General features: G+C 25.8%; 1 protein-coding gene across 2 annotated transcripts in view; it reads right to left on the bottom strand.

The window, feature by feature from the left end:
- The window catches only part of LOC117170576 (serine/threonine-protein kinase SMG1), a 94,456-nt gene that overhangs the window by 24,155 nt on the left and 44,503 nt on the right, over positions 1-25,798 (bottom strand). For both annotated transcript variants that reach the window (XM_033357414.1, XM_033357415.1), the window contains 2 exons: positions 7,574-7,836; positions 1,622-1,898 (listed from right to left, as the gene is read on the bottom strand). In XM_033357414.1, coding sequence (XP_033213305.1) covers positions 1,622-1,898; positions 7,574-7,836 — 540 coding nt within the window. The remainder of the gene's footprint in view (positions 1-1,621; positions 1,899-7,573; positions 7,837-25,798) is intronic.

Below are 25,798 nucleotides of genomic sequence, written 5' to 3'. Positions count from 1 at the left end.
AAATATTTAATCTTAAATAAAAAAAAATAAAAAAATAATTTTACAAAGTAGTTCAAATTTCGAGCAAATAGAATTACCTACTAAACAGTTGAGTTTTCTAAAATAATAAACAAATTTTCTTAAAAACAGATGACTTTCAACCCTAAAATGTGAATTTTCAACACAAAATTTACTTTTCAATCGAATCAGGTTTAATTTTAATTAGACAGTTGCATTTTTATCCAAAAAAGATTAAATTTCTACCAAATCGAAGAATGGAGTTGAATTTTCAGTAAAAAAGATAATTTCCAGTAAAAAACTACAACTAATTTTCATCCAGACATGACTTCTTTCTAACCAAAAAGATAATTTTTTAACGAAGAGAATTCATTTTCTAACAAGATTAATTTTGAACGAAATACATGAATTTTCAACTAAATATTTTAAATTTGCAAAGAATTTTCAACCGAATATTTGAATTTTTAACTAAAAAAAATTAATTTTCAACAAAAAAAAAAGAACGATTTTTAAGAAAACAATTAAATTTTTAACTAAAGAAATCAATTTTAAAGTAAAATAATAATCTTTAAATAAGAAAAATTAATTCCTTAAAAAGTAGTTCAAATTTTGACCAAACAAACTGTTAAATTTTCTACAAAATCGATTCATTTTCAACAAAAAAAGTTCATTTTCAAGCGAAACAGGGTAATTTTTATTTATACAGTGGCATTGTTATCCAAAAAAGATTAAATTTCTACCAAAAAGGATCTATTTTCGTCAAAAAAAGGAATAATTAAATTTTCAGTAAAAAAGATAATTGAAAAAAACTAATTTTCATCCAAAGAAATGAATTTCTAACTAAAAAGATCAATTTTCAACGAAGAGGATTAATTTTCGAACAAAAAATATTAATTTTGAACAAAATACATTAATTTTCAACTAAATAGTTGAATTTTTAACTAAAAATAAAATCATAAATTTTTAACAAGAAATGGAATGCAGTTATATTTTAAACTAAAAAAATTAATTTTCAACAAAAAAAGAATTCGATTTTTAAGAAAACAAATGAATTTTCAACTAAAGAAATCATTTTTTAAGTAAAATAATGCATCTTTAACTAAGAACAATTCATTCCTTAGAAAGTAGTTCAAATTTTGACTAAACAAATGAATTATCAACAAAAAAAAAAGTTAAATTTCAAACGAAACAGAGTAATTTTTATTTATACAGTGGCATTGTTATTCAAAAAAGATTAAATTTCTACCAAAAAAGATAGATTTTCATTCAAAAATGGATTAGATAAATTTTCAGTAAAAAAGATAATTTCCAATAAATACAAAAAAAAAACTAATCTTCATCCAAAGAAATAAATTTTAAACTAAATATTTAAATTTCTTAAAAGAATTTTTAACCAAACAGTTAAATTTTGAACTAGAAAAGATACACTTCCAAAAAAAAAAGTAGAACAGTTAAATTTTCAGTCTAAAAAATTAATTATCAACAAAAAAGAAAATCGATTTTTCAAGAAAATATTCAAATTTTTAACCAAAGAAATCATAAATAGTTGCACTGTCAAAAAATAAATGAGTCCGCGACCTGCTTATAAAAAAATAAACTCAAATTTATCAAAATAAATACTCACGCTGTGCATGCTCATATGTTTTTGACACTCTTCTATTTTCTCTTTCAGTCCACATTTGGCTCTCTCAAGAGCATCTTTAGCTCTCTTGCAGGTGTTGTATCGTTTAATAATCGAATACAAGGCATGATTTCGACCCATCGCTTGGGCTTCCTTGACAAGAGCCAATTGCTGATGTCGATCTTGAAGTAATCCCTGAGCTTGCTGAGTCCCTTCGGTAGCTTCCATCCAGTTGTTCAAGTGATGACAGAGTAGAGGGAAAACTTGCACTAATTCATCCCTATATTAAATTAATTAATTATTCAAAACTCTCATTTTTCCCTGATAAGCAAAGCTTCATTTTCAAAATTCCCTGACTTTTCCCTCAACAGTTTTTCATTTTCTCTCACCAATTCGATTTTAATTTAGGCTTTAGGTTAAAACACGAATTTTCCGATGGTGACCCCTACAACTTGAGCTTTTTTTGGCATTTTTTTTTTTTTTTTTATTTAGAAAAGGTTCCGACGAGTTCTGAGCCGATTACAGTACTTTGATACCGGTAACGAGAATGAGAATATTACCGAGAATATAACCGAGAAATAAATTCTCTGAGAACTTTTAACTTGTCGGTTGAAAATTCAACTCTTTTTTTGAAAGTTTGTCTTTTTTATTTTAAAGTTTACCTGCTTTAGCAGAAATTAAATTTTTTAAATATAAAAATGCAACTGTTTGGTTAGAAATTAAGGTATTATACTATTTTCTTGAAAACTTAATTATTTCGCAGAAAATTTACTTTTTCTTTCAAATTTATATTTGGGTGTTGAAAAATGAACTGAAATATTTTTTGGATGAAAGTTCCACTTTTAAAAAAATGTTTATTTTTTTAAATTATAAATCATCTGTTTTAGTAGAAAATTGATCTTTTTTTTTTGATAAAAATGCAACTATTTGGCAGATAATTTAACTATTTTGTTAACAATGTATGCTTTTGGTTGAAAAATTTCGTCTTTTTGAATTAAAAATTCAATTTTTTGTGGTAGAAAATTATTTCTCGTTAAAAAATTCATAGTTTGATCGTGAAAACTCGACTAAAGTCTTTTTTAACGGAAAATTTATCTTTTTGATTTAAAAGTTTATCTTTTATATAAGAAATTTCATTTTTTGTATGAAAATGCGACTTTTTGGTTAAAAATCGTGCTTCTTTGCTTGATAATTCAACTGATTAGTTTAAAACATTTTGTTGAATTGCTTTGTTAAGAAATCACTTTTTTATTAAAGATTCATATTCTAATTTAAAAAGTTATCTCGCTGGTTAGGAGTTTAATTATCTTGTTAAAAATTAATCTTTTTTAATTCAAAAATCAACTACTTTGGTCAAAGTGAAACTTTTTTCAATTTTTTAAAATTGATATTTTTTAGTTAAAAATTCATTTTTTTGTTGAAAAAAATTATTTTTTAGTTTGAAATTTCCTTTTTTTGGGTAAAAATGTACCAGTTTCGTGCAAAATTAATTTTTTGTTGAACAGTCAAATTTTTTGTTGGAAATTCATCGTTTTGGTTTTAAAATTCTTTTCTTTTGTTTTATAAATTTCATTATTTTTTTATTAAAATATAAATTATGACATTTTTTCGTTGACGATTTGTCATTTTAGGTGGAATATTTAACTATTATCTTAAAAATTCAATTATATTGTTGAAAATTCCAGTATTTTGTTAAAGACTTATCTTTAAACCCTCAAACGGTACACTGGTGCGAATTCGCACCGTCGTTTTTGAAAAGTTGGTAGGGTTTGATCATAAACAGATGAACGGGATTATCCCCACGACGACAAATATATCCGAACCCCAAGGTTTCAGGCCCAAGTCCGGTTATTTCTAGTTTCGTTGATCTTTGCGAAGTAGAAGGACGAGAAAATCGAATTTGTGCGAATTAGCACCTGTGTACCTTTTACGTGTGGTAAAGTGTTGTGAGCTGGAATTTCTTAATATTTTTCTCAAGTAGACGAGTTCCGTTCGTTTGTTCAATGCACGAAGGTTTATGTACATTTATTTGTTATTTATTGATTTTTCATGATAATTTCCAATACATTTTGCAAAATGTGACTTTTGGCATCAGATGCATGGGAATGAAGTTGAACAGAGTGTAAAGTATTGAATGCCAAAAATGTCGCGAATAGTAAGCATTTCTTTTTGAAAAAGTTCGAGAGAAATTAAAAAAAAAAAGATTATCATATAATTGTTGCATTACTTTCATTTCCCTTTCTTCATAACTGCAAATCATGCATTTGAAAATACCCCAACTTTGACCTACCGGGAAAACCACTAGATTCACATTCTCGGCATAAACAATATTTTTTCATGATTGTGAGTTCCTTTAACTGCAAAATTCCGTAAAGTGTAATTCATTTGAATAAAATGCGAAGAAGTGGCGATTTTTTCACAAAAAAGTGGTTTTTCAAAAACGCAGCTTTATTTATAACAAATTATCATGGGAAAAATTAATGATTATCCAAATTTCTATAGAACCATTAGATTCAGCAGGAAATTTCACAAAAAAAAACATGTGTTTAACATTTTTCTAGACTCAATCTTCATTTTCACATTCGAAGTTGAAAATGCAAAAGCCAGATTCGCACCAGTGTACCTTTAGTTTGGGGCCAGAAAGGAGTGTACCGTTTGAGCGTTAAAGTAGAAAAAACCTTTTTTTGTTTTGTTTAAAATAAATTAATACATTTGAACATTTTTAATTTGTATATGAAACACTGTAATTCCTGAATAGGTATGAGCTAGAAGATAATTTATATTCAACCGCTGATATAACCTGAACAATAAAAATATTGTTAAAAATCATAAATTCCCTTAAATTCTTTTGAATTCTGTCACATTCTCGGTTATGTAATCTGAACATAAATTCTCGGGAATTTAAGAACTCTAAATGGGTTGGAGGCAAAACTGCATTTTCTAAAATTCCTGACTTTTCCCTGGACAATAATATAGACCAGAATTCGAATTTCTTAATATTTTTAATTAACACTTTTTGAGCCGATTTTTATCCAATTTTTAAAGATTTATCATTTGGAACAGGGAATTTTAGAAGAGAATTATACATCTCAGTAGGAACATCAGATAATTTTTGGCCATAAGAATTACAATTCTGAATTGGAACAGAGAATTTGGTTGAACTAAAAGTATTTTCCAAAAATTTCCGTCCAACGTAAAAAATTCTCTGTTCCAAATCAAATAATACTTTACAAAAGTTCTCTTTCCTAAAGTATGAATTTTTATATATATTCCCTGTTTCAAAAAAATCTTTAAAATAAAATTAATTCTGATTTGGAACAAGCGATTTTCAGAATCTGACGGATTCTAAACCTGGTACAGAAATTTATTTGGTAAATTATTCCTTTTCCACAAATCGCCTTAAACATTATTTTTCCAACATTTCCCATCCCATGTCGAAAATTATAATTCTTGATGAAATTTCCAGTTCCAGTCAAAATTTTAATTCCTTTAGGGAATTTTTTATATTTAATTTATTTATTCGCCGTCTAAGCTCAGAACTATAATTATTTTTGAAAATTTCCTACATCCAGTCATAATTCTATTGATTAAAAAGATTTTTAAATATAATTCAGAGATATACTAACTTTTCATTCATTTATAACTCGTTCAGAATCAAAATTACATTTTTTTTTATTTCCCACACAAAGTCACTATTAAATTATTTTCCAAAATTCTCTGTTCCAAGTCAGATTAAGAATTTAAGAAATTCATTTAAGAAATTTTATATTATAATCCGGAAATATAGAAACTCCCTTTTCCATCATTTGAAAGAAGGAAATAAAAAATCAATATAAATTATTTACAAAAAAGTCTTTTTAAATTAAAACAAATTCTGATTTTGAACAAAAAATTTTCCACATTTTACGAATTATGATTTGAAACAGGGATTGTTTTTGTAAATTCTTGTAATATAATTCAGAATTAAAATTATTCTCCTAATTTTTTTTGTATTTCATTTATTTATTTTTCGTTCGAATTCAGAATTATACTTCTTTACAAACTTCTATTATAATTCAGAAATATAGTAACTCTCCTTTGCTAAAATTTTTAAGAGGGAAGTTGAAAATTCTGACAAATTTTTATTTGCAGAAAAAAAATTGAGTTTAAAAAAACATTGAATTGGTACAATGGAAATAAATTAGAATGAAATTTATTTTCCAAAATTCATTATTAAAATTCCCTAACTAAAAGTAAAAATTATAATTCTTTATTGAAAATTCCATTACTGAAATTCTTTGTCGCAACCTATTATTATAAATCTTTTAGAAAATTCCTTGTCCCAAAATTGAAATGATAATACTAAAATGGAAATTAAAATGTTGGATTTTAATAAAATAATAAATTAATAAATAAAATGTAATAATTAATAATATAATCAATTACAGCAGAATTCGTCAGATTCTGAAAATTCTTTATTCCAATGAAAATTTTTTTTAAATTTAAATATATATTTTTTAAAATAAATATTTGTTAAAATTGGAAACTTCCCTTTTCCAAATTTTATAAGAAGCGAGTTTCTATTTTTCTGAATTGTAATAGAAAATTTTGTAAAGAGATGTAATTCTGACTTGAACAAGAAGTTATTGGAAATAAATATAATTCTGACCAATATTCAATCAAAATGATGAAACTTTAACTAGAATAATTGAATTTTTGACAAAAAAGATACATTTTTAACCAAGAAGATTAATTTATACAAAAAAAAGGGAATTTTTAACTAAAATTATAGATTATTAAACTGGAATAATAGTTGAAATTTCTGTTTAAACCAAATTCCTTTTCAAACAAAGAAAAAACAAGTTAATCAAATGATGAATCTTCAATCAAGAAAAATAATTTTTAACAAAGGAATTTAACTTTTTACCAAACAATATTATTTCCAACCTAAAAGAAAAATGTTCAACTAAAATGATAAATAGTTCACTGAAATATTTTAATTTTTAACAGAATAGAAGCGTTTTCAACTAAGAAGATTAATTTTCGAAGATAAGATCATTTTCTACTAACACAAAAAAAACAACGATTTTTTAACAAAATGCGTGCATTTTCAAAGAAATAGTTTAACTTTCAATTCAAAAAGACAAATTTTTATTCAAATGGTTGACTTTTGAACTAGAAAAGATCAATTTTAAATCAATTGAATTTTTTACGAAAAAGATTAATTGTAAACCATAAAGATTAATTTCATACAGAAAAGGCGAATTTTTCACAAAATACCAAAAATTTCAAACAAATAGTTTAATTTTTTAATAAAAAATATAAATTTTAAACCAAAATAGAAGAGTTCAATTTTCTGTTAAAATTCTAATTCTTAATAAAAAAAAATAAATAAATAAAAAAAGACGTTTTTTGTGCAAAACAGTTCACTCTTCTGCTGGAACAGTTAATTTTTTAGTCAAACAACTGATTTTCAACAAAGTATTTACATTTTCAACCAGAGATAAATTTTAAATTAAGATAATGAATCTTCAACAACAAAAATTAATTTTTAACAAAAGTGTAACTTTTAACGAAGTAATTAAATTTTTAACTAAAAACAGAAAATGAATTCGCAACGTATAATGTAAAGAAAATTCCTAATATAATTTAGAAATATTTCTTCTTTGAAATTTCTCGGTCAAGTCGCCACCCAGGATTTGGAAAAGCGAACTTTTTTAAATTTCGTATTATAATTCTTTAAAAAAATCTCTGTTCGAAATTAAAATTTTTAAGACCACCATCTGATATTCTAACTGAAAATTATAATTTTTTTTTCTTCCAAATATTAAATCTTTTGAAATGATTAGAAATCTCTTGAAATCTTTAAAAATTGTATGAAATCATAAAAATATTTTGATCTCATTGAAATTAACCTGGTAAAATGAAAAATTGACAAGGATTAAAATGGAAAATTAATTTGAAATGTTAACTCACCTATTCGCAAGCCATTCTGCCCGCATTTCCGTTGTTCTAACTGCAAACATTGCTTTTGTAAGTTCAACCTCCAGCTGTTTTCGGCCAACACCGGTGCATCTTGCTCTTGCTTGACAAGCACCATAAGTTGCAATATTATTATCAGCTCCAGCTCTCCAATCCACCAATGGATCGTACACAAAAGCTTCCAATAAAGTCAAAAGAGTTTCTCGACCACGACGCATTACTCTCAAAGTGTGCTCGCATGCCAGCCTAAATATACCCTGTAAATAGAAACAATATTAATACTAAAACAATAGTGTGGCCGAAAAACTTCATTTTCAAAATTCCAGGCCTCTGACTCACTTTAGAGATAAAAAATAGCCATTTCCCGGTTTTTTCCCGGTTCGCAAACATTTTTCACGGTCAATAAAATTTAAATAATCGAAGTCTATTCTAAACATTTTTTCATTCGAAGTAATAAACAACGAAGAACAAATTAAAGCATTCAAGTGGAACTTTTGAATTTTAAACTTTTAAAATTAAACTGCATTATTCAGAATTTTTAACTTTTATAAATTATAGAGTTCAAAGATTTACATTAAGTTCCAAACATGTATATTCACGTTAACATTTTGAATACTCTGAATTAAAGAATCAATCAATGAACTTTTAACATTTTTTAAATTATACTTTTTTTTTTTAATTTAGACGAGAAACATTAAAAATTGAATTTTTTTAACCGATTACTTCTTACTAGTCTTTTTAAACATATTTTCAAATTTAAAATTACTTTTAGAATTTTTTAGAACTTCTAAATACCCTTCAAAATGAATTGGATTTTTCTTGCATCTTTTAAAAAATTCTGTCAATTGAAACAAAATTCTTCAAATTTGGATTTATAAATAACAATTGAACTTGAAATGATTGTAAATAATAGAAACGAAGTGTGTGTACCAACAAAATTCGGCTATTCGTACGGAAAGTTCAGCGTAAACACCCACAGCCTGATTTAAGACAAAATGTAGATTTTTTCAGATTTCAAATTTTTAAAACGTAGAAGGTTTTTGAGAATTGTGAAATGCTTCAAAATAATAAAAATATTTTCTTAAGATTCCTAGGAAAATTTAAAATGATTTTTCAATTTGAAAAATTAGTTTAACAGAATATTTAAAAAGATTTAAAAAGATTTAAGAAGATTTAAAAAGATTTCCATAATTGTTAAAAAAGAACTTGGAAGATTTTAAGGAATGAAAAATGAACTTCCGTGTTTATTTAAAATTTTTTTCTTTAGCCTATAAATAATCACAATTTTTATTCACTTATCGCAGGCTGCACAGTCCTTCCGCTTTTCTCATTCAGACTGTATGCTAAAATTCTGGAAAAAATTCCCTGAAGATTCCAGGTTTATTTTTTTCCAGTTTATTTCGAATTTTTTTAAACAATCAATTCGAAGTATAGACAGTTTCGCGACTTTATTATAAATAATGATTTTTTTCAGTTTATAAGGATTCAATTCACCAATGCACCATCGATTTATTAAATAATGAAATATACTGAAAACATAAAAATTTGTTTCTTGCATTTTTCTCTGAAATACGAAACAGTTAAATTTCAAATAAAAAAGATGAATTTTCGAAGAACTAGTTGAATTTTGAATTTAAAATAATAATGTTCAGCCAAAAATGGAATAGTTAAAAATTTCACGTAAAAAAATGAATATTCCACACACACAACTGTTTCAAACCAAAGCGATGGATTTTTAAATAAAATAATCAATATTCAACTACAATAGATCAATTTTAAACCAAAAAGATTAAATTTTAACAAAAGAGTTCAACGTCCAGCCAAGCTGTATCATTTTCCACCAAAAATATCACTTTACAAATAAAATTATGAATATTTAATTGAAATACTCGAATTTTTAACAAAAAAGATGAATTTTTTAAACAAGAAGATTTATTTGCAAACAAGAAAATTAATTTTCTATTAAAACCGATGATTTTTTAACAAAAGAGATGAATTTTCAACGAAATAGTTGAATTTTCAACTAAAAAGGACAAATTTTCAGTCAAATAGTTGGATTTTGAATTAAAAAATATCAGTTTGCAAACAAAAATGAGGTAGATACATTTTGAGTTGAAGAAAAATTAATTTTCAACTAAACTGATAAATTTTTAACTAAAATGATTAATCTTCAGCTGGAATTGTTAAATTTTAAACCAAAAAGATAAATTTTTTAACAAGAAGATTTATTTGCAAACAAGAAAATTAATTTTCTATTAAAACAGATGATTTTTTAACAAAAGAGATGAATTTTTAACGAAATAGTTGAATTGTCAACTAAAAAGGACAAATTTTCAGTCAAACATTTTTCTAGTCTCAATCTTCATTTTCATATTCGAAGTTGAAACTGTAATTCCTGAATAGGTCTGAGAAGTAGATACTTTTCCAGTTGAAAAAAATTAATTTTTAACTAAATTGATGAATTTTTAACTAAAATGAAGAATCTTCAGCTGGAATTGTTAAATTTTAAACCAAAAAGATGAATTTTCAACTAAAACGATTAATCTTTACCTGCAATAACTCATTTTTCAAGTAAAATTATGATTCATTAACTGGAATAGTGGAATTTTCTACTAAAAAGATACATTTTCAAACAAAAAGATTATTATTTTACTAAAAAATACGATTTTTCAACAAAATATATGAAGTTCCAACGAAATAGTTGAATTTTCAACTACAAAATATAAAGTTTCAGCCAAATAGTTTGATTTTGAATTATAAAATTTAAATTTGCAAGGAAAAATAGTATAGTTCGATTAAAACAAAAACGAATTTACAACAAAATAGTTAAATGCAATATACTTTTACAAATAAAAAATCATTGTCATTGAATTTTATCATGCAATTTAAACAAAAAATTAAGCACGCTCGCGAAAAAAAATCCCTGACTTAAAAAAAAAATTCCCTGACAATTCCAAGTTCTCCAGATAGGGCAGTCACCCTGTCATTTGTCCACTTAAATGCCAAATAAAATAATAAAACCTAATCAGAAAATTAAACTATTTTTTGTTCAAAGTTTATTCTAATCGGATGAAAAGTTAAATCTCCCGTAGGGTATTCATCTTTTTTAGTAAAAATTTGTATTATTTGCTTCAAAATCGAATTATTTTCTTAAATTGTCATACTTCTCAATTAGAAATTTAATTGTTTTGTTGAAAAGTCGTATTTTTGACTTAATAATTCAACAGTTTAATTAAATTTTGTTTCTTTCTTGAATACAAATTTTTTTAAACTGAAAATTCAGCAATTTGTTCTAGTTTGATAATGTATCTCTTTCTGTAAAATTTTCACTTTTTTGGCTAAGAATGCAACTGTCCCGTCAAAAATCGATGTTTCCATTAAAAATTAATTTTTGTTCAAAATTCACATTTTTGTGTTGAAAATTAAATTCTTTTGTAAGCGATTGGTATTTTCGTCTCGAAAATTTAACAATTTGGTTGAAAATTGATGTATTTTCTTGAAAATTCTTTTTTTTTTGGAATAAAATTAATTTCTTCGTTAAAGATTCAATTGTTTAATTGAAAATAATTCTGTTTAGATGAGAAATCAAGTATTTTGTTGAAAACTTGTCATTGTTATTTAAATCCAACTGTTTATTTTTATTTTTTATTTAAATATTTTGTGTTCAAATGTTAGATGAAACATTTTTTGTTGAAAATTAATCTTTTTATAATAAAACTTAAACTTCTTGTTTGAAATTTGAAATACTTTCTTAAAAGTTAATTTTGTTTCGCTAAAGATTTATAATTTCAGTTGAATTTTTTTTCATATTTTTGGTTATATTCAACTGTATTTTATTAAAATTTAAAATCTTTTGTGGTTTAAAAAATATCAAATATAGCATTTAAAATTAATTAATGGTCGAAAATTTAACTATTTTGTGGAAAATTTGACTTTTTGATTTGAGAATTTAACTAATTTTGTGGAAAGTTCATCTCTTTGGTTGAAAAATCAACTATTTTGTAGAAAATGTATCTTTAGCAATACTTCCAGTTTTCTATCTTTATATGGTAAAAGCAGTGAAAATGAACGTCAATTCTTATTTAAAATACGAGAGTTATTCATAAGTGCATAAATTATAAAAATAAACCCAATAAGAAAATCTAACTTTTTTGGTCGTTAAAAAGTCAAGAATTTGATTGAAATTTGTTTTCTTTCTTGACTAACAAATCTTTTTTGGTTGTAAATTCAACTATTTTGTTGAACATTAATTTTTTGGATAGAAAATTCATATTTTTTGGCAGAAATTTTACCTACTTTTGTTAAAAATGTAACTGATTGAAAATTAATCTGTTTTGTAAGAAATTCTTATTTTTGGCTAGAAAAATCCGTAAATTGTTAGAAAATTGATCTATTTCGTTAAAAAATTATCGTATTTTGCTGAAAATTCGACTGCTTTAGTACAAAATCAATTTTTTTGGTTTGTATATTTAAATTTTTTTTATTAAGGGCATGTGACACAGCCAAATACCTATACTATCGACCTCACTTTATCAGCTCGCTGAATATTCTTTTGAACCTAAGAACTTTTTTTGTAAATAAAATATTGAGCTGAAACTTTGGAAAAAGTATTAGAGTACAATAAAGTACGTTTAGGTACTGCATTTTGGTAGGAACTTTATTGAAAATTATTTCATCTTTTATCTGAACCTCGACATTTTTTGAACGTTCGAACTTTTTTTATACATAAATGATCGATCTCAAACTTTGAGAAATGCAAGAGCCGAAAGAAAACTACGTTAAAGTACAAAGCTTAATAATAAAAGATGTAAAAAAAATATTTTAATAATCAATTCCAACGGCATCAGCCGGTAACGCTGTACACGAAAATACGAATCCTCTAGAGCCTCGTCTAGTGGCCGCCAGGTTTCGTATTTTCAAGTACAACGTTACCGGCTGATGCCATTGGAATTGATTGTTGAAATATATTTTTTTACATCTTTTATTATTAAGCTTTGTACTTTAACGTAGTTTTCTTTCGGCTCTTGCATTTCTCAAGGTTTGAGACTGATATTTTATGTATAAAAAAAGTACGAACGTTCAAAAAATGTCGAGGTTCAGATAAAAGATGAAATAATTTTCAGTAAAGTTCCTACCGAAATGCAGTACCTAAACGTACTTTATTGTATTCTAATACATTTCCCAAAGTTTCAGCTCAATATTTTATTTACAAAAAAAGTTCTTAGGTTCAAAAAAACATTCATTTAACTGATAAAGTTAGGTCGGAAATATAGGTATTTAGCTGTGTCACATGCCCTTAAAATCTTTTTTTTTTAAATATCAACTATCGCATTTTTCTTGAAAATTTATGTTTTTGGGTTAAGGGCATGTGATACTTATAAAATTATCGATTTTACCATTTTTAGGTTCCGACGGCTTTTTTTCTTGAATAATCAATATTTTGTCTTAAAAATTTGGGACATGATAGCGACCATGCTAACGGACGTCCCCACACACTTTTTTTTTTGTTTAATTCGAAAAAGTTTTGATTTAGCAAAATCTGGTTAATTTGCATAGCGTTTAGGTATTAGTATCGATTTTACCAGTTTTAGGTTCCGACGGCTTTTTTTTTCTAGAATATTCAATATTTTGTCTTAAAAATTTGGGAAATGATAGCGAACATGCTAACGGACGTCCCCGTATACTTTATTTGTGTTTTTTTTTCAAAACATTTTTTGATATTGCTAACAACGTGTGTATATTTGGAGGTTATGTATGGTACAATTCTCCTGTGCGTTACTTCCAAGCTACACAATATTTTTGGCCGAAAACTTTGGACTTGCAAATAAACATAGTAACTAATCTCCCGGACCTAACCTTGTTTTCAGGCAATCAAAAAAGTTTATATCATAAATAATTTCCCAGTGGCGAAAAATTGAACATTAGTTTCAAAGTTTCATGCTGTTTCGTATGCCTTCTACGCCGCAAATTTCAAAATTTATTTATCTACATTACCAGCTAGGCTGGTAAGATAGTATATTACACCCATGGACATAGGAAACACGGGACTAGGCATGCCATCTTAACTTGGGCGAGCGGGGTTGAATCCACGGGAGGGGGGAGAATTCCATGAGCGAGGAGAGCCGCCATCTTACGATGTGCCATTTGATTATGCGCACGAGAATTTTTGCCGACAAACTGTGCATGAAAATATAAATATGTGGGTGCTTCCATCTTTGTCGCGGGACATCAAAAGGTGGCGGACCTCCCCCCTCATTGCATCACCCCCGCAATGACATGTCTAGGTCCCTTATTTCCTATGTCCATGATTTCACCATAATCAAAGATATTCAATATCTTTGCCTACGTCTGTACTCTGTAGCTTTCAGCGCCACCAAACGGATCACTCATGGAATTCTCCCCCCTCCCGTGGATTCAACCCCGCTCGCCAAGTTAAGATGGCATGCCTAGTCCCGTGTTTCCTATGTCCATGGGTGTAATATACTATCTTACCAGCCTAGCTGGTAATATAGATAAATAAATTTTGAAATTTTCGGCGTAGAAGGCGTACGAAACAGCATGAAACTTTGAAACTAATGTTCAATTTTTCGCCACTGGGAAATTATTTACGAAATAAACTTTTTTGATTTCCTGCAAAGAAGGTTAGTTCCGGGAGATTAGTTACTATGTTTATTTGCAAGTCCAAAGTTTTCGGCCAAAAATATTGTGTAGTTTGGAAGTAACGCACAGGAGAATTGTAACTAGAAAAATTATTTTTGAAATATTCTAGAAAAAGAGCCGTCGGAACCTAAAACTGGTAAAATCGATACTAATTCCTAAACGCTATGCAAATTAATCAGATTTTGCTAAATCAAAACTTTTTCTAAGTAAGCTAAAAAAAAGTGTGTGGGGACGTCCGTTAGCATGGTCGCTATCATGTCCCAAATTTTTAAGACAAAATATTGATTATTAAAGAAAAAAAGCCGCTGGAACCTAAAACTGGTAAAATCGATAATTTTCTAAGTATCACATGCCCTTAATCAGATTTTGCTAAATTCAAACTTTTTCGAATTAAACAAAAAAAAAGTGTGTGGGGACGTCCGTTAGCATGGTCGCTATTATTTTCCAAATTTTTAATACAAAATATTGATTATTAAAGAAAAAAAGCCGTCGGAACCTAAAACTGGTAAAATCGATACTAATTCCTAAACGTTATGCAAATTAATCAGATTTTGCTAAATCAAAACTTTTTCGAATTAATCCAAAAAAAAGTGTGTGGGGACGTCCGTTACCATGGTCGCTATCATGTCCCAAATTTTTAAGACAAAATATTGATTATTAAAGAAAAAAAGCCGTCGGAACCTAAAACTGGTAAAATCGATAATTTTATAAGTATCACATGCCCTTAAAGATGCAACTTCTTGGTCGAAAGTTGAAGTACTGTTAAAAAAATTTTTTTGTTCGAAGATTCATAATTCTAGATAAAAATTCATTTTTCTAAATAAAAATTTAAACATCTTGTTGAAAATTCAGCTTATTGATGGAAAATGAAGTTTTTCATTTTAAATTATTTTCTGGTAGAAAATTAATATTCTTGGTTGAAAATTTAATTATTTGGTTACGTACAACTGCTTTTTAGAAAAGTTAAAAAAAAAACATTAATCTTTTTCTGTAAAAATTTGATCGCTTTTGAATATAAATTTTTGTTGAGAAATTTAACTATTTGGTTGAATATTTACGTATTTCAATAAAATTTCGTATGTGTTGGGTTTATTTTATATGAAAATGAAATTTTTTTGTAATAAAATATCAGATCTCTTTAGGTTAAAAGTTTCACGCCTTGTTTGAAAGTTTAACTACCTTCTTGAAAATTCACATTATTTGTGGAAGATTCATAATTTTGGTTGAAAATTCGACATTTTTTATCAAAAATTAATTTTTTAACTGAAAATTTTTATATTTTGTTGAAACTTTAACTGATTAATTGTAAATTAACTCCTTTATTAAAATTTCATTTAATCGGGTTGCAAATTCAACTACTATTTGGTATAAAATGAAACTTTTTAGTAGAAAATTCAATTTCTTTACTGAAAATTATTCTTCTTGGTTGAAAATTCATTTATTTGCTTAAAAATTTATATATTTTATTAAGAATTACTGTTTTTTCGCGACGAAATAATCTTCTTGATTGAAAACTGGTGTTTTTTTTATATGAAAAATTAAATGGAAATTTCTTTTTTTTTTCGTTTAATTCAAGTGTTTCTGATTTAAAATGACAGATTTTGTGTTGTTAAAATATCAACTATTGCCATTTATTATTTCGTTTAATTATTATTTATTTAATTTAATAATTCAGAGTTCTGGAATACTTAGAAAATTCCTTTCTTGTAAATTTCGTTGTAAAAAATTTGTGGGAATAATTGTAAACTGCAAATCATGGGAACGTTTAAAAAAACAAGAACATTCATGTAAAATAGCAATCAATAACTGGCTAATGCATACAGACATCCGAAAAACATTTACCTAAGGATTTGTAAATCGTGAGTAATTCAACAAAAACCAGTTTTTTTTCTACCCATATATTGCCTGTTTTAAAACTATACAAATAAATTATTTCCTCTTTAGTATCTAGCAGATACCAGACAGAAATCGGCCAAAGTACCAAGTTCATAATTAACGGACAGGAGAAAAATTAGCGACCCATTTTTAAGACGAAAAATATTATCTTTTGGAACTTCAGGATTAAAATAGTAAGTGCTAGGTAATTTCTTGCTCAATCCTTGTACTTTTATTCACAAATGTTATTCACCTTCAACAACAACAAAAAAATGAATTTTAAACCAAATAGTTGCATTTTCAACAAAAACAACGAATAAAAATTTTCAAACAAAGAAATCGATTTTCAATCAAGATGTTAATTTTTTATCAAAAATACGAATTTTCAATAAAACAGTTAAATTTTTCAACAAAAAATTAATTTTCAACTAATTTTACTAACTCACTAACTTTAAACACGAACAATTGCATTTTCAATAAAAAAAGATGAATTTGAAATCAGGATGAACTTATTAAAATTTGTAAATAAAAAATAAAAAAATAAAATTTTTTTAATCAAGATAGTTCAATTTTCATCACAAAAATTAATTTTCAACAAAAAAGGCGAATTCTCAATCGAACACATGAATTTTCTAACAAATAGTTTCATTTTCAACTTACAAATATCTATTCTGAGCAAAAATGTACAAGTTGATATTTCAACAAAAAATATTAATTTTGAACTAAGACTAAGACGAATTTTCAATAAAATATTTAAATTTCAAATTAAAAAAAAATTAATTTTTAATTAAAAAAAGAAGAAAATTGAACAAAATAGAGCATTGTTCAACAAAAATTGAATTGTTAAATTTTTAGTTAAAAAATTATTTATAAACAAAAACATGGAATTTTAAACAAGTGAAAAAATTAATTAATTAATTTTCAAGACAAAAAGATGAATTTTCAATAAAATAGTTGAATTTGCAACTAAAAATGGAATAGTTTTTGAAACAGATCAATTTTCAGTCAATCAGTTGTATTCCTAATCACAAAAGACGAACATTCGAACCAAAAAGACGCCTTTTTAGTAAAAGAATTTAATTTTCAACCTAGAAAAACATTTTTCAGTCGATAAAGAAAAAAAATCATCCAAAATGTTGATTTTTTAACCAAATAGTTGAATTTTCAACCAATAGACATGAATTTTTAACCAAAAAGTATAATTTACGACCAAATAGTTCAACTTTCAGCAGAAAATTGAATTTTCAACCTATTCGTTGAATAATTATCCAAAAAGACGAATTTTCAACCAAAAAGTGTAATTTACGACGAAATAGTTCAACTTTTAACACAATGTTGAATTTTCAACCTATTTATTGAATTATCATCCAAAAAAGACGAATTTTCAACCAAAAAGTGTAATTTACGACCATATGGTTCAACTTTCAACAAAAGTTCGTCAAAAGAATTCGTCTTTTTCAATAAAATGGTTGAATTTGCAACTAAAAATGGAATAGTTTTTAAAACAGATCAATTTTCAGTCATCAGTTGTATTCCTAATCACAAAAGACGAACATTCGAACCAAAAAGACGCCTTTTTAGTAAAAGAATTTAATTTTCAACCTAGAAAAACATTTTTCAGTCGATAAAGAAAAAAAATCATTCAAAATGTTGAATTTTTTTAAACAAAGACGAATTTTCTGTAAAATAGCTGAATTTTCAACCGAAAAGTAGATGGATTTTCTCATTGGTTTCTATTATTGCTGCTCGCACTGAAAATTCAAATATTTTGATGAAAACGCGTCTTTTTAGTTTAAAAGAGACTTCTTTGATTAAAAATTTAACCATTTTGTTGAAAATTTCAGAAAAACATCTTACGTAATTTTCAAACGACTACTTGTTAAAATATTTTTGTTACACAAAATCTTTTTTTTCAGATTAACGGAAATGAGAGTATTAGAAAATGATACAATATCAAACGACACGAGGTTGAAAGTCCCTCATCTGCCGGGAAATATTTTTGGTTGGGTATTTCTCGACGTTTTACTTTTTATTGTCATTGTTTGTGGAAATATTTTGACAATTCTTGCAGTGAGATTGAGTCGCCGCTTGAGACATGTCATATCAAATTATTTAATTTTGAATCTTGCAATTTCGGATCTCTTGGTTGGTTTAACATTGCCGTATTATTTAGCATTTTACTTTAGTGAAACGATAAACACAATAGAAGCAACGTGCATTTTGAGATTTGTGATGATTAGTTTAGCATGTTGCGCTAGTATTTTTAATGTAAGTGCAATTGCTGTAGACAGATATATTGCTATTATTCATCCATTCAATTATTCCACGCGAGTGACAAGAAAATCAATTTTTTTTATTATTTCAATTGGGTGGATAAGTTCAATAGCTATTGCAACAGTTCCAGTCTATTGGAATAATTTTGATTCCAGTTCTGTCTGCGAAGAAGATATTGTATTGCCAAGGTAATTTACACTTCAAATTTATTATTAAATCAAGGATCACTGTAGTTTAGTAGTTTAATTTTTGGTAAAACAGGGAACTTTTTCAGAGAAAATGGATTTTTAACGAAATGGTTGCATTTTTGAACAAAAAAGATGAATTTTCAACCTATTTGTTGAATTTTCATTAAAAAAAGACGAATTTTCATTTAAAAAAATCTAATTCAAACCAAATAGTTCAACTTTTAACAAAAAGTTGAATTTTCAACCTATTTGTTGAATTATCATCCAAAAAGCTGGATTTTTAACCAAATAGTTGAATTTTCAACCAAGAGACATGAATTTTTAACCAAAAAGTATAATTTACGACAAAATCGTTCAACTTTCAACAAAAAGTTGAATTTTCAACCTATTTGTGGAATTTTCATTAAAAAAAGACGAATTTTCTATCAAAAAGTGTAATTAACGACAAAACAATTCAACTTTCAACAAAAAGTTGCATTTTCAACCTACTTTTTGAATTTTCAACCAAGAAAGTTGAATTTTCTACCAAAAAGTGTAATTTACAACCAAATAGTTCAACTTTCAACAAAAAGTTGAATTTTCATCCAAAAAAGACGAATTTTCAACTAAAAATTGTTAAATTACAATTTTTAGTTGAAAATTCGTCGAAAGTTCATCTTTAAAAAGTTGAATTTTTAACCAAATAGTTGAATTTTCAACCAAGTAGAGATGAATTTTTAACCAAAAAGTGTAATTTACGACCAAAAAGTTGAATTTTCAACCTATTTGTTGAATTATCATCCAAAAAAGACGAATTTTCTACCAAAAAGTGTAATTTACGGACAAATAGTTCAACTTACAACAAGAAGCTGGATTTTTAACCAAATAGTTGAATTATCAACCAAAAGACATGCATTTTTAACCAAAAAGTATAATTTACGACCAAATAGTTCAACTTTCAACAAAAAGTTGAATTTTCAACCTATTTGTTGAATTATCATCCAAAAAGACGAATTTCCAACCAAAAAGTGTAATTTATGGACAAATAGTTCATCTTTAAAAAGTTGAATTTTTAACCAAATAGTTGAATTTTCAACCAAGTAGAGATGAATTTTTAACCAAAAAATGTAATTTACGACCAAACAGTTCAACTTTCAACAAAAAGTTGAATTTTCAACCTATTTGTTGAATTATCATCCAAAGAAGACGAATTTTCAACCAAAAAGTGTAATTTACGGACAAATAGTTCAACTTACAACAAGAAGCTGGATTTTTAACCAAATAGTTGAATTATCAACCAAAAGACATGCATTTTTAACCAAAAAGTGTAATTTACGACCAAACAGTTCAACTTTCAACAAAAAGTTGAATTTTCAACCTATTTGTTGAATTATCATCCATAGAAGACGAATTTTCAACCAAAAAGTGTAATTTACGGACAAATAGTTCAACTTTCAACAAAAAGTTAAATTTTTAATCAAATAGTTGAATTTTCTATCAAAAAGTGTAATTTACGACCAAATAATTCAACTTTCAACAAAAAGTTGAATTTTCAACCTATTTGTTGAATTATCATCCAAAGAAGACGAATTTTCAACCAAAAAGTTTAATTTACGGACAAATAGTTCAACTTTCAACAAAAAGTTAAATTTTTAATCAAATAGTTGAATTTTCTATCAAAAAGTGTAATTTACGACCAAATAATTCAACTTTCAACAAAAAGTTAAATTTTCAACCTATTTGTTGAATTATCATCCAAAGAAGACGAATTTTCAACCAAAAAGTGTAATTTACGGACAAATAGTTCAACTTTCAACAAAAAGTTAAATTTTTAATCAAATAGTTGAATTTTCTATCAAAAAGTGTAATTTACGACCAAATAATTCAACTTTCAACAAAAAGTTGAATTTTCAACCTATTTGTTGAATTATCATTCAAAAAAGACGAATTTTCAACCAAAAAGTTAAATTTACGGACAAATAGTTCAACTTTCAACAAAAATTTGAATTTTTAACCAAATAGTTGAATTTTCAACCAAGAAAGTTGAACTTTCAACCCAAAAAAAGATACTTTTCTACCAAAGATTAATTTTCTCTCTAAAGGAACGAACTTTCTATTTAAAAAAAATGAATGTTCAACAAAAAATTGAATTTTCAACTAAATTAATATAGAAGTTTTTAACAAAATAGATCCATTATCAACAAAATAATTAACTTATCAACAATATAGTTCAATTTTGTAAACAAATAATTGAATTTGAAGTCTACATAAATCAATTTTCAACACAGAAATGCGAATTTTCAACGAAAAAAAGATAAGTTGCCTAACAAAAAAAATTAATATTCAATAAAAAAGTGAATTTTTAACCAAACAGTTGAGGTTTGAATCAAAAACGATAATTTTTCAACCTATTAATTGAATTATTCGAAAAAGACGAAGTTTCAAAAAAAAAAAATACGAATTTTCTTCCAAAGAAATAACTTTTCAACCAAACAGTGAAATTTACGTCCGATTAGTTGAATTTTCCAACAAAAGACACAGTAAATTGATTTTCTACTAAAGAAGACGAATTTTCAATAAAATAGTTAAATTTAAAAAAATTAATTTTCAATTAAAGAAAGGATAAAATTTAATAAAATAGTAAAATTTTCAACCAAGAAGATGAATTTATAAGGGAAAAGATGAATTTTCAATAATAAAGTTTCAAGCAAAAACATGAATTTGCAATCAAGATGGAATGATTCAATTTTAAGTTGAAAGAATAATTTAAAAACAAACAAGAAATACAATTTTAAACAAAGCAGTTGAATTTTCCATCACACAAATTAATTTTCAATTAAAATGATGATTGCTCAACTTAAGAAATGAATTTTTAAACAAATACTTGCATTTTTAACTAAAAAATATGCATGTTCAACCTATTTGTTGAATTTTCATCAAAAAAGACGAATTTTCAACCAAAAAGTGTGATTTACGACCAAATAGTTCAACTTTCAACAAAAAGTTGAATTTTTAAACAAATAATTGAATTTTCAATCAAGAAAAATGAATTTTTAACAACAAACAAATGACTTTTCTACAATATAGTTCAATTTTGTATCCAAATAGTTGTATTTTTAGTTTAGAAAGATCAATTTTCAAACAAAAAAAAAATACGAATTTTCAACGAAAAAAAAGATTAATTGTCTACCAAAAAAATTAATTTTCAAAATTACAGTTAAATTTCCGATCATATAGTTGAACCTTCAAGCAAAAAAGATGAATTTTCAACAAAAAAGTGAAATTTTTAATACAATAGTTTAGGTTTGAACCAAAAACGACAAATTTTGAACCTAATAATTGAATTTACATTTGGAACCAAGAAGAATTAATTTTTAAACCCGAAGACAAACTTAAAAAAAAAAAGATTTTTCAACAAGAAACGAAAGATCAATTTTCTAACAAAAAAATTAATTTTCAACGAAACAGTGCAATTTACGAACAAATAGTAGAACTTTCAAGCAAAAGAGACGAATTTGAGACAAAAAAGTTAAACTTATAGTTAAATAGTTGAATTTTGAACAGTGAAAGATGAATTTTCAACCTATTAGTTAGATTTTCATTAAAAAAAAAAACTTTTTAACCAAACGGTGAAATTCAATTTAAAAATTGAAATTTAAACTAAATAGTTGCATTTTTAACTAAAAACTATAAGTTTTCAACTTATTAGTTGAATTTTAATCCAAAAAGACGAACTTTCAACAAAAAACACGATTTTTCTACCAAACACAATAATTTTCAAACATAAAGTGAACATAAAGTCAACTTTCATGCAAAAAAGACGAATTTTCATACAAAAAAGAAAAATTTTCTGCATAAAAAATGAAATGGTAACCAAACAGTGAAATTTATGAACCAACATTTGAACTTTTGAGCAAAACAGATGAATTTTTCACCAACAAAAATTAATTTTCAACCTATTAGTTGAATTTTCAACTAAAAAGAAGAATTTTCTCCCTAAAAAATTAAATTATAACCAAACAGTGAAATTTATGAACCAATGGTTGAACTTTTGAGCAAAATACATGATGTTTCAACCAAGAAGATTCATTTTCTACCAAAGAAAAAGGAATTTTCAATTAAATAATTTAATTTTAAACAAAATACATGAATTTAGAACCAAAAATTATGAATTTTCAAGCTGTTAGTTGAATTTTTATTTTAAAAAGACGAATTTTCAAAAAACAAGAGATGAATTTTCTATCAAAAAAATTAATTTTCAACCAAAAAGTGGAATTTAGGGACAATTAGCTGAACATACAAACCAAAAAAGATGAATTTTCAACCTATTTGCTAAATTTTCACCCAAAAAGATGAACTTTCAACAAAAAAAGACAAATTTTCATTAAAAAAGTTGAATTTTAAACCAAACCGAATGAATGTTTTAAACAAAACAATTAAATTTCCGACCAAAATATTAGATGACTTTTTTAAAAAAATTCAATTTTCAACAAAACAATTATCTTATCAACAAAATAGTTCAATTTTTGATCAAATAGTTGAAGTTTCAATCTACAAAGATAAATTTACAATTCAAATTCCAAATTTTCAAACAAAAAATATACAACCCGAAATGTTGAATTTTCTACAAAAAAAATTATTTACAACCAAGAAAGATAAATTTTCAATGTAAATGGATGAATGTTCAAGAAAATAGTCGAATTTTCCAAAAAAAATATGACTTTTTAACAAAATAGTTGAATTTTCAAGAAAACAATTAAATTTTGAATGAAATAGTATAATGTTTAGCCAAAAGAGATGAATTCTGAAACAAAAATATCATTTCGTTGAGAATTTAGCTGAATTACTTTGTTAAAAATCAATTTTCTGTTTGTTGAAGATTCTGGATTTCATTTCAAAATTCATCAATTTGTTGAAAATCACATTTTTTTGCTTGAACTTAAAATATTTTCTGGTTAAAAAATTAACTATTTGGTTTAAACTTCGTATTTCTAGGATAAATTCAACTGTTTTTATTTAAAATAAAATTATTTTTTTGTTAAAATGTGAACTATAACATTTTTTGTTCAAAATTAATCTTTATCGCTTAAAAATTCAGCTACTCAGTTAAAGTTGACCTAATATAATTGATATAATAATTAATTTTTTTTGGTTGAAAATTCATTATTTTAGTTGAAATTTAATCTCTCTTTTTGGAAATTTGTCGTTTTTGGTTAAAACATAAACTATTTTGTTGAAAATGAACATTTTTGTTGGAAATTTATTATTTCGGGTTGAACATTCATCTGTTTCGTAGAAAATACATCATTTTCACTTGAAAATTCAAACATTGGTTTCATTTTGTTTCTTTTATGTTTGGAAATTTGTTGTTTTGACGAAAAAATAACTATTTTCCTGAAAATTAGTCCTTTTGTATGAATTTAACTGTTTTTGTTTGAAAATTAAACTCCTTCTTTGTTGAAAATTTAATTACTACTTCATTGAAATGTGAACTGCTTTATTAAATATTTATTTATTTGGTGTAAGATTCGTCATCCTCATCGTAAATTTAACTCTGATGTTAAGCATTCGCCTTTTTTGGCAAAAAATTAATCTTCTAATCTGAAAATTCATCCGTTTGGTTAAAAATCTAACAATTTGGGCAAAAAATGATCTATTTTCTTGAAAAAGCAATATTTTTGTTCTAAATTTCAGGAATTTAAAGTGTTTCAAACTGGTTCATCAAAAAGAATTTCTTTCTAGGTACTTTCTTTTCTGATGTATTAAATTTCCTTTAACGATTCTTCAAAAATGAATCGAAGCTTCGTAAAACAAAGATTGAAAAGTGGAAAACTCGGGCAACATTTTTGATTATTTTTCAAATTTAAAGGGGAAAATCTAATCCTAATTTTCTATTTCAGGTATTACATAGTCGCTTTTTTAACACCAATCTTCTTCATAGTCTGGTTCAGTGTTTTGACGCTCTACATACAAATTTGGCAAGAAATAAACTCAAACGTCCGGCGATTAAAAACGAATGGAGTAGATACGAAAGGTGCCAAAGATCAAAAACGTTTTCAAGTAAAAAAAATAATTAAAAAAATATTAAATAAACTAAAATGTAGTTGAAAATAAGATGGAATTTTCAAAATGTATTTGTTGCTCAATTTTAGGTTGTTCTTTTGATAGTCGGATGCTTTTCGGTTTGCTGGATACCATATTTAGGAGTTGCATGCAGTCGTGCTTTCGATTGGTACCAAAAATCAACTCCAGTACTTTACAATGCTGCATTTACTCTAGCTGTGGCTAACAGTGGCATGAATCCAATGATATATGCTTGGAAGAATTCAAAATTTCGGAAAGCTTTTCAAAAACTTTTGCATTTTCAATCTCCAAATCATGACGAATTTAACTCTAGTTTTAAAAATTATTTAAGAAAACGTAGCCAATTGTCAATAAAGGAAATGCAAATTAACAAAGACAGTAATCCAACACAAGACAGTATTTTAAGAACCGTGTGTGATAATTGTAGGTCCAACTCTAATAAACAAGTAAATACATTGTAAAAATCGAACGGTATTATTATATTAAATAAATATCCTTTTTAAAAATGCTAGCTCCATTTTTTTATAAAATCCACTCAATTCCACTCAATTTAAAAACATTCTACTAGTCACAAACTAATTTACCAACAACTTATTGCACAATTATTAATCAATGCAAAAATTGATGGAAATTTTTGTTTTCAACCAATATAGATTTTGTAACATTTCGGCAAAGAAAAATACAAATTTGTATGAAAAATCAACATTTATAATGAATAACGATAAAATTTTATGATTTGGTGTAAACATTTATTTTTGATAGTTTTTTTTGTAGGAAATTGTGAATTTCTACACACAATTCTGAATAGTTACAATTTTCTACGCAAAAAGTAGGAAAATCTACAGTCATAACACGGATTTAGTTTTTCATAATTTTTAATATGTTTTTTGTAGAATATTATGAATTTCTACAAACAATGTCAAAATTTACGATTAGCAAAATCCTGGAAAAAATGACCTAAAATTTTCAGGTTTTCTCCAGGTATCTCAAACTTTTTCCGTGTCTAATTTTGCATAGTACGAAGCCAATTTACATATTTCGCATTTTAAAAAAAATCGTTGTAAAATGATTTGATGAAACAAATCAATCCTTTCTTCGACCGTTGATATTTATTGATTTCAAATCGTAGATTTCAAATTCTTTATGTCTTACGGTCCAA

Source organism: Belonocnema kinseyi, chromosome 4, assembly GCF_010883055.1.
Source record: "Belonocnema kinseyi isolate 2016_QV_RU_SX_M_011 chromosome 4, B_treatae_v1, whole genome shotgun sequence".
NCBI lineage: Eukaryota > Metazoa > Arthropoda > Insecta > Hymenoptera > Cynipidae > Belonocnema > Belonocnema kinseyi.
The sequence above is the reverse complement of the archived record's forward strand: the minus strand, read 5'-3'. Positions and strand labels throughout refer to the sequence as shown.